The sequence below is a fragment of the Mastigoproctus giganteus genome, chromosome 10 (genome assembly GCF_048544385.1).
Source record: "Mastigoproctus giganteus isolate SK-2022 chromosome 10, ASM4854438v1, whole genome shotgun sequence".
Taxonomy (NCBI): Eukaryota; Metazoa; Arthropoda; class Arachnida; order Uropygi; family Thelyphonidae; genus Mastigoproctus; species Mastigoproctus giganteus.
The window spans coordinates 20,589,689-20,603,560 of NC_143584.1; the positions used below are offsets into that span (position 1 = coordinate 20,589,689).

The window sequence follows — 13,872 nt, forward strand, 5'->3', positions numbered from 1 at the left end:
ACAGGAGTAAGTTCTGGAGCACAGATTTTGAGAACAAGTGGAGAAATACCATCAGGACCTGGAGCTTTCTTAGCATCGAGATTGTTCAAAATCCTTCAGACATCCTTTTGATGGAAGACCACAGGAGGCATTGAATGGAGTGTACTGGGAATTGTAGGTGGTGTTTAACAAGATCATCAATACACGAGATGGAAGAAATGTAGGATGCTAGCAGGTCAACTTTATCTTTGGTTGAAGTAGCATAGAATCAACTGGGTTTGACAGAGGTGGGAACAGAGAAGGGCAAAGGTTGTGGCCAATTTCTTTGGCAAGAGACCAGAATGCTCAACTACCATTTGGACAAGAAGCAAGTTTTCTACTCTTAGCTTGTTCAGAATCTAGTTTGGACTGATGAATAATTGCTTTACAATTGTTGCAAGCTTTGGTGTAGGCAAAAAAATGAACCTGGAGTTTTGGATACAAACCAATTGTGATATGTAGCATTCTTGTCTTGAGCAGCCTTAGCACATTTATTGGAAAAACAAGGTTTAGATAAAGGACGATTTTAAGGTGGAGTGTGGAATAAAGGATTTCATCCCTACAAGAATAATTTCTCTGACAAGATCTGAGCAAACAGTGATATCAGAAGATTTGAAACAGTAATCTGACCAAGAAAATGAAGAAAAGAAATCTTGCAGATCATCCCACTTTGCATTCTTGTAATGCCAAACAACACCAGGTTGAGAATGACCACGAAAGAAAGGCTCTACAGGGAGAAGAGACCATCATCAAGTTGTGATCTGAGGTGCCTAGAGGACCACTCACCTCGACCGTGTGCTTAGAAGGGATGTTTTAACAACCCTTCTAAGCACACGGTCAAAGGTGTTTTAACACCTTTGGCTGCATGCTGCTTGGTTAGGATTATCTGGTATTCTGGTAGGTAAATGAACAATCTATGCAAGTAATTGCAAAAGCCTCAGCATCTCGACCAGCTGGGTCCAAGTGACTAGAAAATGGAAGCCAGCTGGAGTTGAGAACATTAAAATCACCAAGGAAAATTATCTAACTGTTAGACAAGTTGGAGTGGAGGAAGTCAAAGAGTTCCAAGTGATTAGTGGAGCTGGCAGAATGATAGAAGCAACAGATGAATTTGACAGAATGTGGTAGAGAGATTTTAAGCCAAAGAAGGTTGAAAAGAGGAGACTCAAATTATTAAGTCTCTGACAGGGAATATCAGAAAGGACATATGCAAAAGGAATCATATAGCAAATAACACAGATGAGCAGTGGTTGAATCAACCAATAACTAGAATTCTATCAAAAAAGTGCATACAATTTGGCAAACTGTAAGTGGAAATGGACATCATTGAAATTAGAACCGCAACCACATACATTTGTGAAATGAACGAGGAAGTGTTTTGGTTTAGATCTTTTCACAGATAAGCTTGTTCAATTATTTTGACAATTCATGGTGTATTCAGAACAAAGAAAAGGTGGTGAGGACATGCTGTATGAAGTAATGAAATTTTTGTTGTTTCGCTATGTTTGTTATATATGTTTGGATAATATTTCTCTATTAACACAGAGGTACAAGTAGAGGATTTAGTTTCCACAAAAAAGACCAAACTTTGCCAAAATTTGATGTCTGTGACTCATAAGTGGGAACTGAATATTGTTGGAATGTCTAAGACAAATCTCAGTGACCACATATTAGCTGTATCTGTTTGGAGTTTTTCCTGAATTTCATACTGAATCGTGAAAACACATCACTGTAACACAACTGTAAAGTCAGTTCTTTATCTACTTTTGGTTTAGACTATTCATGATAAAGCCCAATGAATTTTATTATGTTGCCAACAGGAAAATTAAATATAGCCAGCATGAAACATATAAGCAATTTAAAAATGGCTTCAAAGCAATTTCCCTGAGACCAAAGCCAAGTCAAGGGTTGATTGATAAACTACTCTAATGATTTACAAAGACTGGTGGGGTTGCAAACACTTCTTTATGAATACCCAATAATGTCAATGGGATATACAAATTTTTTAGTAGGTCAAAAAAATTTCTCAAGAAACAGGAGTCATTGTATGGCTGTATACAGGGTTCTAAAGTGGCATAAATTTCCTTCATACAAACTATTGTTGAGAACTTACACAGAAATGACTTTGATTGAAGAACAAAATTTTGCAAGTGTATTACAAGAATACAAATAACTTAGCCAAAAATCTCTTTGTTTTCCTTTAAATGAAACTGTGAAATTGCCACAATTATCATTATTCAAGTGATGAAATTTTGCACTATGTGGAAGAATCACATTTACAGGCTGATCCAGCAATTATAGTGTGGCATGGAGGAAGCATTATAGGCCCATAATAATGAAGCTGTGACACAGAACTTTCAATGAATTAAGTTTTTTCATCAGTATATATATAAAAGTTGAAGAAAGTGTGATTTCTGGTACTCATCTTCCAAGTAATATCAGACCAGTTCATTCTCCTGATAGGTTAAAAGTGATTTTCTGAAATCACCTCAAACAGGGCATTTTTTGTATAATTTGATAAGAAAATATTAAGATGTGCATGTGTAATGCTGCATGCATTAGCAAGGGAAATTATTAGCAAAAATAACAGAATTTTGTAATGTTTGGAAATATGTATACAAGAAGTTTTTAAAAAAGTATTTAAATAAGTATTAAAAAATTGTGACTCTCTTAAAAAATAATACTAATTTTTATTAAACCACCAGAAGACCTCATCTGAATTTTGCTTCATGACGTTCCCCCAACTCTGTATGTCTATTAAATAATTACAGTATTCAGAAATATATATTTCCATGTTTTCAAAATGCAGGAATTTCATTGGGCAATGTACTGTACTGTGCTTTTTGAAAAACATGCTTGGAGCTTGTTAAATATAAAAGGATCACTGGATATAAAGTACAAGCTGTTTCAGAAAATCTTTTCATCATAAGGTGTCAATTTAATGATATTAGAAAGCTTCTGGGTAACATTAGAGTCTGAATATATTCTTCAAAATATTTTTCTTTAATAATTTACTGGCGAGTTCTAATAAAATCCTATGGCTCTCATAGAAACTATCGTTTTTATTAACCTTCACAAGCTCTCATCTAAGATATGATTCATGAACTTCCCAAAGTATCTAATATATATTTATTTATATTTATTAGATAAGTATATCTTGTAAATAAGTATTTATCAAATCTTCCAGCAAAAGCTTACCTCTAAGAATCATATTTCAGGTTTAAAAATTCATAAAAAGCAAAAGCGGAGGTAACGAATTAACTACATTAAATTAAATAAGAACATACCCTGATAAAGAAAAAGCACACTGCTTTTACCCCAGGTTGTCATCTATAAAAGAAACTGCATAAAAAGGACTAGGACAGAGTGTCAATAACCAAGAGCCTAAATATAAGACTTTTGATGCTATCATCATCAGTTGGTTATGTTATACAAGCAGATGGTAGTTAATTATTTATAGTAACTTTAATTCCCAGGATGCATCATGTTAAACACATGGAAATTTGAGATGTGTCAGGTGCCATATTGGTGAAAGGTTTGCCAGTAATTTAGCATTTAGGATTTCGTGTGACGTATTCTGTCAGAACCATTGTACGGCAAGGGCTTCATACCAGAGTATTTTGTAATTAGAATTTAACTTGACTAAGGTGATTGAAGAGTCTATTAATGTATTGTGATAAAAGATTGTGCATGTTGACTTGAGTTCAATACCATACTCGTTAGATTATAATGATAATATGCTGTCTGGTTCGCTGTCCTGGATGATCTGTGTTTAGTGGTAGTACTACCTATGTAACAAGCATTACAGCTTGGCTGGCATTTAATAAGATATACTATATTATTTATGTCACAGATATTGTATTTATATGTCTCTTTATACTTTCTGAACAAGGTTCCTAGTTTATTTTATGAGGAAAAGGCTAGTGTGATGTTTGTGCCTGTAAAAACATTATGGAGTTGTGCTAATTGGCATGGGAGTGTAAATTTAGTATTAGCAATGGCCACATGGTACAAGGAAGCCTACGGCTTATGCTACACCAGCCAAAAAAAAAAAATAAATAAATAAATAAATAATAATAAGAAGAAGAAGAAGAAAATTTTAAAAAATAATAATAAGAGAAAAGGAAATAGAAAATGTATGCATTTCCCTCCTCCCGTAGGTAATTATCCAGCTGACCTTTGAATTTCCCCAAACTGTCAGCCTCTACCACCCATGTAGGTAACTTATTCCAATAATTTATAACAAATTGGCTAAAATAAAACTTCCTGCAATCCAGTCTAAACATCTCCCCCTGTAACTTGAAATTATGGCCCCTAGTTCTAGAATCATTTATATCTGTGAAAATTTCAATCTTTCATTTTACTTATGTCTCTCAGATCCTTAAACACCTCAATCAAGTCTCCTCTAAGGTGCCTAGTTTCCAAGCTCTGCAACCCACATATTCAGTTTTTCCTCATATGGATGCTGTTTTGCCGATCTCACCAGGCGAATTATCATCTGTGGATCCTTTCAAGAAGTACAATATCTTTCTTTAGGTGTGGTCTTTGGTGTCATGTATAATTATTATTAATCCTATTAATGTGAGGATTATCAATTTTATTTCTTACAGCTAATATAGTATTTTAGATTAACTGTTTAGGGTATTTCCTAGTTATAAAATTTTTCATTAAATACTGCAGTTCTGCTGTCGTATCTTCTCATGAATAACTGTATTTAATAAAATTGTGGATCTGGTTGTATAATATAGATTTTTTTTTACTCTAAGGGTGGTGAGAATAAAAGTGTAGAAATTTTCCTGTGTCTTTTTCCTATATACTCATGTCCTGAGTTTATCAGATTTATACATCGTTAAGTTTAGAAAGTTAATACTATGATTTTCCTCTAGTTCTGAGGTATATTTTAATCTACTGTGCACAGAATTAAGCTTGTGTAAAAATTTGTCTATAATGGATTTATTGCCAATTAACAGTATGTCTTCTGCATATCGTATGAATAACTTGATCTTGGAAGGAAAAGGTTTAAGTATTTGATTCTCAACAGCTGCTAACTAATTTTTCAGTCTAGAGATTGTGTATGTGTTATCGATTTTGCATGTGTCTGAAAGAATTTCTAGAATTTTCTTTGTGTATGCAGACTTGTCCAAGATTACAGTGGTGTCCCCTTTGTCGGCTTTTTTTTATAACTGTTTTTTATATAACTGCCAGAAAGTGAGTATTTATTAAAGTAATCAATTTCCTAAAAGTAACCATTTTCTCATAACACACACACACACACACACACACACACACACACACACACACACACACACACACACACACACACACACACACACACACACACACACACAATAAGGGTAACTATTATAAAGCTATTTTACTACTAATGCAATGGCTGTATATATTTCTGCAGCTTCAAGCTTCCCCTCTAGAGTTGAATGGAACACAAGGATACACTGGTGTTCAAAGAAAGTGCATCACCCCTTAAAATTGTAATTGTCGTCCGAATAACGTAAGTATATGGCAATATTTCTTACAGATTGTATCAGATAAGATTGACATGCATAGGTGATGACTTAATATTGCATCAGCTGTTACTTTCAGCTATATAAGCATGCTCTGAAAGAGTTGCAATCATTCCTTGCTTGTGTCAGGATGGCGAGTTACGTGCAGTTGACACCACGAAGAAAGTGTGCTATTGTTGCTTTACGTGAGGAAGGATGTTCTTCCTGCCATATTGCTTATAGAGTGTCTTGCAATCAGTTGACAGTGAGTAGATTTCTTTCCAAACTCAAGAATGCTGGTTCTGCTGATAGGAAAAAAGGAACTGGACACAAACGAGTCTCTATGCCAAAACAGGATTGCGTTTTGAAGTGCATATACCCTAAAAACCGTAGAGCTCCTTCATCTGAGCTTAAAAGAGAATGGGAAGAACATACAGGAGTGGTAGAAGGTGCAGTAACAGTCAGAATACGCCTTTTCAAAAATGGGCTTGTAGCCCATCGTCCTAAGAAGAAGCCCATCCTCACACAAAAAATGCAAAAGGCCCAATTAATTTGGTGTAAGGAGCATGTCAAATGGACCTCCGAGCAGTGAAAGTCAGTTATTTTCTCGGATGAGAAGAAATTCAACCTGCATGGCTCTGATGGGAGACAAATGATTTGCCGTAGACGTGATGAAAAATACCATCCAGACTGTATGGTGTCTACATACTGTAAAAACTGTAAAGCTTCTTAATCCGAGCTGAAAAGAGAATGGGAAGAACATACAGGAGTGGTAGCAAGTGCAGTAACAGTCAGAAGACACCTTTTCAAAAATGAGCTTGTAGCCCATCGTCCTAAGAAGAAGCCCATCCTCATACAAAAAAAAATGGAAAAGGGCCGAATAATTTGGTTGAAGGAGCATGTCAAATGGACCCCCGAGCAGTAGAAGTCAGTTATTTTCTCAGATGAGAAGAAATTCAACCTGCATGGCTCTGATGGGAGACGTGATGAATACCATCCAGACTGTATGGTGTCTACAGTGAAATTCCCTAGCAGCCAAATGATATGGGGGGGTTGCATTTCGTATCATGGGGTAGATCACCTGCAGTTTATAAAAGGTTCCGTAAATGCCAATGGAAACCTGGCTATATTGGAAGGCAAATTGCTACCAACCATTAGAGACCATTTCAACCTGCCAAGTAATTGCATCTTTCAGAATGACTCTGCTCCTTGTCATCAGGCAAAAAGTGTAAATAGGCACTTCTGTAGTTACTTTAGCTTCATTTCTGCATTAGAGGTTCAACAGTAATATGTTTACATTTGTTATAGGGGAAAAAATGGTTAGAACAACAGTCCGTTACAACTGTTAGCTGGGCAGAAAACAGCCCAGTGCATCCTACATGATGCACTTACTTTGAACACCAGTGTAATTAAAAAATTAAAACTTTTTATAAAGGAACCTCTGTAAAATCAAGCACTTAACAATTCAACATTCTTTAAATTCTTGCACATTTTTAAAAAATATCATTCTACAACATGGAAATATTAAGAAAGCAATCTGGCACCCATATCTATGATTGCATATCTTTAAGAATTCAAGCAAAAAAAAAAGGACAATATTTCTCTCTTTTAGTGTTATCGCTTATTCAGTAAATTACTATGTGGTAATTTGTTGGTCATACAGCGCTTGTGTGAACCAGTAACTAGTCTGACATCACTTTAGAACAGTGAGAGTGAAGAGAGATACAAAATGCCCACTGTGAGTTCAGCTGTAAAATTATCCTCACTACATTATTAAAATTAAAATGTCATGTACATTATTGATAAAAATTGCACACACACCTCGTTATAATTATTCTTTAAGAATAGGTAATTTTTTTATCCTCCAGTGCAAAAGTACATCTCTAAAACACATTCATTGATATTCTCCATGATACTGTACTAGGCACACATTTAAAATTGATATTACAGTACAGCAAGCCCCCATTATAATGCAGTTTGCTTTACGCTGATTCGCTATAACGCTGTTCTTATATTATAACCCGTATTTGACTATAATGCTGTCACAGATCACTATAACGCTCTTTTACAGATTGCATTTTTGGCATATTTAACGAAATCGTTTCATTTGATGGAGTCGATAGCTTGAAAATGAATAGCAAAACAGCATTAAAACGTTTCCCATGCCGACTTGAGAAATTTTCCCACACTCATTGAAATTTTCTCGCACGCTAATTTAATTGCAATACAGTGACTTGTTACGTAGTTCCGAGATCAACATTTTAAAAAATGATCAAGTATATTGCTTGTAATATTTGTGTTATATGCATTTATCTGAAGTCTAGTCATCACTCAGTACAGTATTAGACATTGTGCATAACGGACAGTTTACTTGAACATTGTATCATGATTAATGCAACCAACACAGTTACATTTTCGAAGAGTTAATAATGGCCGATAAAATGAAAAAGCAACATCTGAGTGCAGTACGAAGACTATAAATGTAAGAAAAAGACTGAATTTGAAAATTAAATTAAACGTTTTGAAGCGAATCGATTCCCGTCAACGACAAGCGGATGTGTGCCATAATTTAGGACTTGCAAGTTTAACTGTAAGAACAATTATAGAAAAATAAAGAATTTATTTTAGCAGCAGGAAAGATAGCTGTTCCACTGCAAACAACTAGGGCTAGGCCGACTATTAGGACTAAAATGGAAAAGACTAACTAATTTTATTGAAGATAATGTCCAATGCAGAATTCAGTTAAGTTAAATATTATATATATGAAAAAAAAAAAGGAGAGAGAGAGAGAGATTAGCCAATATGATGATCTGAAGAAAACTCACCTAAAAAAAAAAAAAAAATGTGGAACCATTTAAAACTGGTAAGGGCTGGTTGAATAGATTTAAAATCTAGGGAGAAGCCACAAGTGCAGATCAAGGAGCCGAAACTTTCAAAAAAGAACTTGTTAAAATTATTGAAGAGGGGTATTGTGTGTTATACTTCTCAACAAGTTTATAACATAGATGAAGCAGGACTTTTGTAGAAATGAATGCCTAAAAGAAGTTCCATATTGAAAGAAGAAAAAAACATGCCAGGTTTCAAAGCAGCGAAGGATCAGGTGACTTTATTGTTGGGTGGTAACGCTGCGGGGGATTTAAAATTAATGCCCCTTTTAGTTTATTTAGAAGAGGGCCAAAGTTCAACCCAAAATCGACACATTTTTCATGATTAAATTCATCAATTAAATTAAATCAATTAAAATCAATTTAGATCAATTAAATTCATGATTTTAATTGGAATTTTAAGTTTAATTTTGATACGTAAATAGTTACCACATAATTATATACGTATGTAATGCAGAATATTTTATATATACAAACATTTGAATATTAAACATTTTGACCGACATTTGTGCATCTTTTCACTACCGTTTATTATTGATTAGGAAATATCCTATGGCACCGACCGCAACTTACAAATACATGTCACCTTATGGGAATGCAGAGCTCGCTTAGCACGGATTCACTTAGCGCTCTGTTTTTCTGGAACGAATTATTAGCGTTAAGCGGGGGTCACCTGTTCGTGATTACATTGGCTGTGACTTTACTATCATTTGTAACCACTAGCACTATCTCTAGTCATTATAAATGTTTACAGGTGTAAATAAGCTCATTTGTTAGTCTTTAATATCACTGAATGCTTTTCGAAAACTGTTTAACCACTAGGTATACCCCTCTGAAATTGAAAAAATTTTAAAACGAGGCACCTCACAATACTGAGGGTGCTGGATTTTAAAGAGTTTACTGAATATTCCAGACAAGAAAAAATAAAAAATATTTTTACCTGGTAACCTATTCCCATTAAGAGGATTTGAAAGTGCCATTCCAATTTCTGACATTCCATATCTTTCTAGAAGAGTGTGTCCTGTGATTTCTTTCCATTGTTTCATCACTGGTTCTGGAAGGGCCGAAGATCCACTAACCATTAATCTATAAAAATATTGGTTAATTTCATTTCTCTCTTCTGTGATGAAAAATTATTAAAGAGTTGTATAAAAAAAAAAAATATATGTTTACAATGAGGAAATGGTTACACACAATCAATATACAGTTATCTTACGCTGCCTGAAACTAGAATTCCTTTTTTATGTTTTCTTTAACCCCTTCCCATCATTCACAAAATGCCTTAACCCCTTCCCGGAACATTTTTTTCCGGAAAATGTGCCGTAACAGATCAACTTTTTTTATTTTACAGATTAAAAGTATGCATCGTACGAATACTCATTGTATAGTTTTTTGTGTTTTTTATTAATTTTTCATAGAAAATATATAGGAGTAACTAACCCATTTGGGCTATCCCAAGTTATCTCATGTATGCCAAAAAAGTGTGCAAATTATACAGATTTTTTAAATAAATTAGCACTTGAGCTAAAAGAAAGGCACAGAAACACTCTTCATTACTCATTATATAAATAAATTTAAAAAATTAAGTGGAACGCACAAGCAGTAACCTCCCGCCACAAGCAATAATCGCGAACTAACTACATTCTGACACACGGCCGCCGCAAGTGAACAGACAAGGTAGGTGTCGCTTACGGGCAGCAGTTCAAGAGGGTGCTGAAATATTTTTCGATATTGTTTTTGTGAATTATTTTCGTAGGTTCAGTATTCTACATTTAGGACAGCAAATTATATTTTGCTTACTGGCGGCACAGGAACGCGTGCTACTGTTCTGACATTGCTGTACAATATAAGTAAAATGAAAGCCAGTCATCTGCTGCCAGACTAAGAAAATCCTGAGAAATCTCAGGATTTACCTGGCTAATGCAAAATTAGCCAGTTAATGCCTGAGAAAATACGTTTCAGTCCTAAATTTGGAGGTATTATTATTTGCTTCGGGTATAATTGTATCCTGAGATATTTCGTGTAGTTCCAAATAACTTTTAAAACTAAAAATGAGATATCTCGGGATAATCCATGAAGGGGTTAAGCAAGGTAGCATGCCTAAGAAATATTACTCCACACATCATGTTAATCTTAATCACAAAAATTTGACTAAGTTTAAATCTCTCATAATTTTTTTTTTGCTTTTTTTTATAAACAAAAAATCATGGTGTGAATATTCTTGCTAATAAACAACATCCTCTGAATCAATTGATAGGATCATTTTTTGGTACAACAGACCTAGGTGTACATCTGTTAAAGAAGCTTGAAAGTAGATGTAAAAGAATGACAGTGATGTGAAGTGAAGAATGAAGGTAGATGTAAAAGGATGACAAAAGAAATTAAAACTTACTGTTGGGTATGTTCCAAAGAAAATTATAAATAATTGGGAGACACATCAAATGAAACAGGGTTGCATTTATACGACAGTTATCCTTAAATAACAGTATCACCTTGGTTGCAGGTAGAGTCCAGATACCTCTGATATTCTAAGTAGTACGTTATTCATAGTTTCTATAGCTTAATATCTTTAACAAAATGGCATCAATTTATGTAGACTTTCTGGGAAGAAAATCTCAAAAATAATCATTTGTATTGTCTGCATAATTTATGAAATGATAGGATAAATTTGAAACTTTTCGTTTCAGGTGGAAAGAAAATTTCAAAAATAATCATTTGTTTTGTCCACATAATTTATGGAATGATAGAATAAACTGAACTCTTCATTTCAGGTGATAACTCATTTTTCCAGTTTGTTTTTAATGACTATCAAAATAGAGAAAGATCCAAAGACTAGTGCAGAGGTCAAGAATCTAGAGCACTGATACCAATGGTTGTACCTGAGACTACCCTGAATGGTACTGCAAGATGGTTTCATTTAATTGCCCAACAAGCCACTGCAATGAAAGTTGTAACAAACCCAAGACTTGACCATGTTCCAATTTAATATAAAATTGAAGCCCAGCAAATGTATTTCAAAAACAACCAGTCACCCTGTGCTTTAATTTTTTTTATGATAACTCCAAATGCCAAAGATATAAAAACCTGCTGTTCTTTAGCACTTTTCTTTGTTTAATCTATAGTAACTATATGTCCTAATTTTCTGGAATTTGTCCCAGTTTTAAACATTGCATCCACAAAGATAACTTTAGGATGCATATACCAATGAGCCAAACATTATGACCACCTATCTAATATGGTGTTGGTCCTCCAAGTGCAGCCAAAACAATGAAAGTTGTAACAAACCCAAGACTTGACCATGTTCCAATTTAATATAAAATTGAAGCCCAGCAAATGTATTTCAAAAACAACCAGTCACCCTGTGCTTTAATTTTTTTTATAATAACCCCAAATGCCAAAGATATAAAAACCTGCAGTTCTTTAGCACTTTGCTTTGTTTAATCTATAGTAACTATGTCCTAATTTTCTGGAATTTGTGCCAGTTTTAAACATTGCGTCCACAAAGATAATTTTAGGATGCATACACCAATGAGCCAAACATTATGACCACCTATCTAATATGATGTTGGTCCTCCAAGTGCAGCCAAAACAGCTCATACCCGGTTAGGTATGGACGCAAAAAGATTTCTAAATATGTCTTCTGGTATCTGGTACCAACATGTAACTAGCAGATCCTTTAACTCCTGTAAGGTCTGTGGCTGAGTGCCAAAAATTGGAGTTGCTGTTCCAACACAAACCACAGATGCTCGATGGGATTGATGTCTGGGGAATTTAGAGGCCAGGGAAATACCTGGAAGTCTTCCTCATGTTCTGGCAAATCTGTCTTGAACAATCCAGGCGGTGTGGCATGGCACATTATCCTGCTGAAAGACGGCACCGCCAGAGGGGAAGAACGTTGCCATGAAAGGGTGTACCTGGTCAGCAATGATGTTTAGGTAGATGGTAGACATCAGAGTGCCCGGCACATGAATGACTGGACCCAGAGTATCCCAGCAGAACATCACCGAAAGCATGACACTGCCGCCACTGGCTTGTTTTCATCCCATGGTGCATCCAGAGCCATCACTTCCCCAGGTAAATGACGCACACATACCCAGCCATCCACATGGTGCAACAGGAAACGTGATTCATTGGACCAGATGACCTTCTTCCAATCACTCAAGGTCCAGTTTCAATGCTCCCATGCCGATTGTAGGCACTGTTGCCGGTGAACCATGGTTAGCATGGGCACTCGGAGCAGCCTCCAGATATGCAGCCCCATTTTCAGCAGGGTTCAAAGTACTGTGTGTTGTGACACATTACTCCCATCACCAGCATTCCAATTACCAGGGAGTTGTGCCACAGTCACCCTTCTGTTGCCACGTACCACCCAGGAGAGCCTCGCTCACCTCAAGCATTGATAAGCCGTGGTCGTCCAACACCTCGCCGGCGGTTGTTAGGTTTTCCCTCCTCTGACCACTTTCATTAGGTACTAACCATGGCTGACCATGAGCGCCCACCAGCCGTGCCATTTTAGATATGCTCTGATCCAGTTGTCTGGCCATTACAATTTGGCCTTTGTCAAAAATCGCTTAAGTCCGCTGCCTTTCCCACCCGAAGAACAAGCGTAACACTGATTAACAGAGCTCAGTATCAGGTGTTTTTTTTTTGCTGTGTCCCAACCCTTATTTCTTGCATACGATGCAAGAAAGCAAGCTTATGCAGCATCAGCCAAAAAAAAAAAAAACGCTCCCATTTCACCCCTCCATTCGTTCCAAATGCCTGTCCAGCTCAGCCTTAAATTATTTAGGCTATTAGCTTCCACAACAAAAGATGGAAGCCTGTTCCATCAATCAACTACCCACTGGCTAAAGGTAAATTTCCGCACATCTATTCTACAACTATCTTTCCTCAATTTGTAACTGTGTCCCCTCGGGTTCTTAGTCTGAGCAAGAGGAAGAATGCCATCAGCATTCAACTTGCTCAACCCATTCAAGGCTCATTTAGTTCACCTGCAGTTGCTTCAATTTGCATAACAACTTGCTGGACATAATGTTTTGGCTCATCGGTGTAAATACCCCAGTTTTCTGAAATCTTAAATGCGATGGTCTACCCACCAATTTTTATCATCTTCATTTATTATTATTATTCTCTTCCTTCTCCTTATGGGTTTCGTTTCCATCCCATAATGAGTGGCACCTCCGTAGCCAGGTGGGCAGGAGCAGCAGTGCGTAGCACACGCTTCTTGATTAGACCGGGGTTCGAGCCCGTGATCGCCAAATATAGAGGATGCAGAAAGGTCAGGGAATGACCACCGTATATCCCCAGAGCAATATGGCCTTAGTTGCTAATGCTCCAAATAACAAACACCCATAATGGGTACTGGTACCAGGTGTGTAGTGTGATTGTTATGTCCAGTTACTATTATTGGTCGAGGAAGTCTATAACTATCCTACAGGTGTTCAGGTTTTCAGCTTTCTGGAGTTCTT

The 13,872-nt window shown here is 36.0% G+C and overlaps 1 protein-coding gene across 1 annotated transcript in view; it reads right to left on the minus strand.

Moving 5' to 3' along the window:
• LOC150078835 (malonate--CoA ligase ACSF3, mitochondrial-like) overlaps positions 1-13,872 on the minus strand; it is a 38,234-nt gene that overhangs the window by 6,509 nt on the left and 17,853 nt on the right. The window contains exon 5 of the mRNA XM_090382417.1: positions 9,345-9,490. Within this exon, the coding sequence (XP_090238543.1) occupies positions 9,345-9,490 (146 nt within the window). The remainder of the gene's footprint in view (positions 1-9,344; positions 9,491-13,872) is intronic.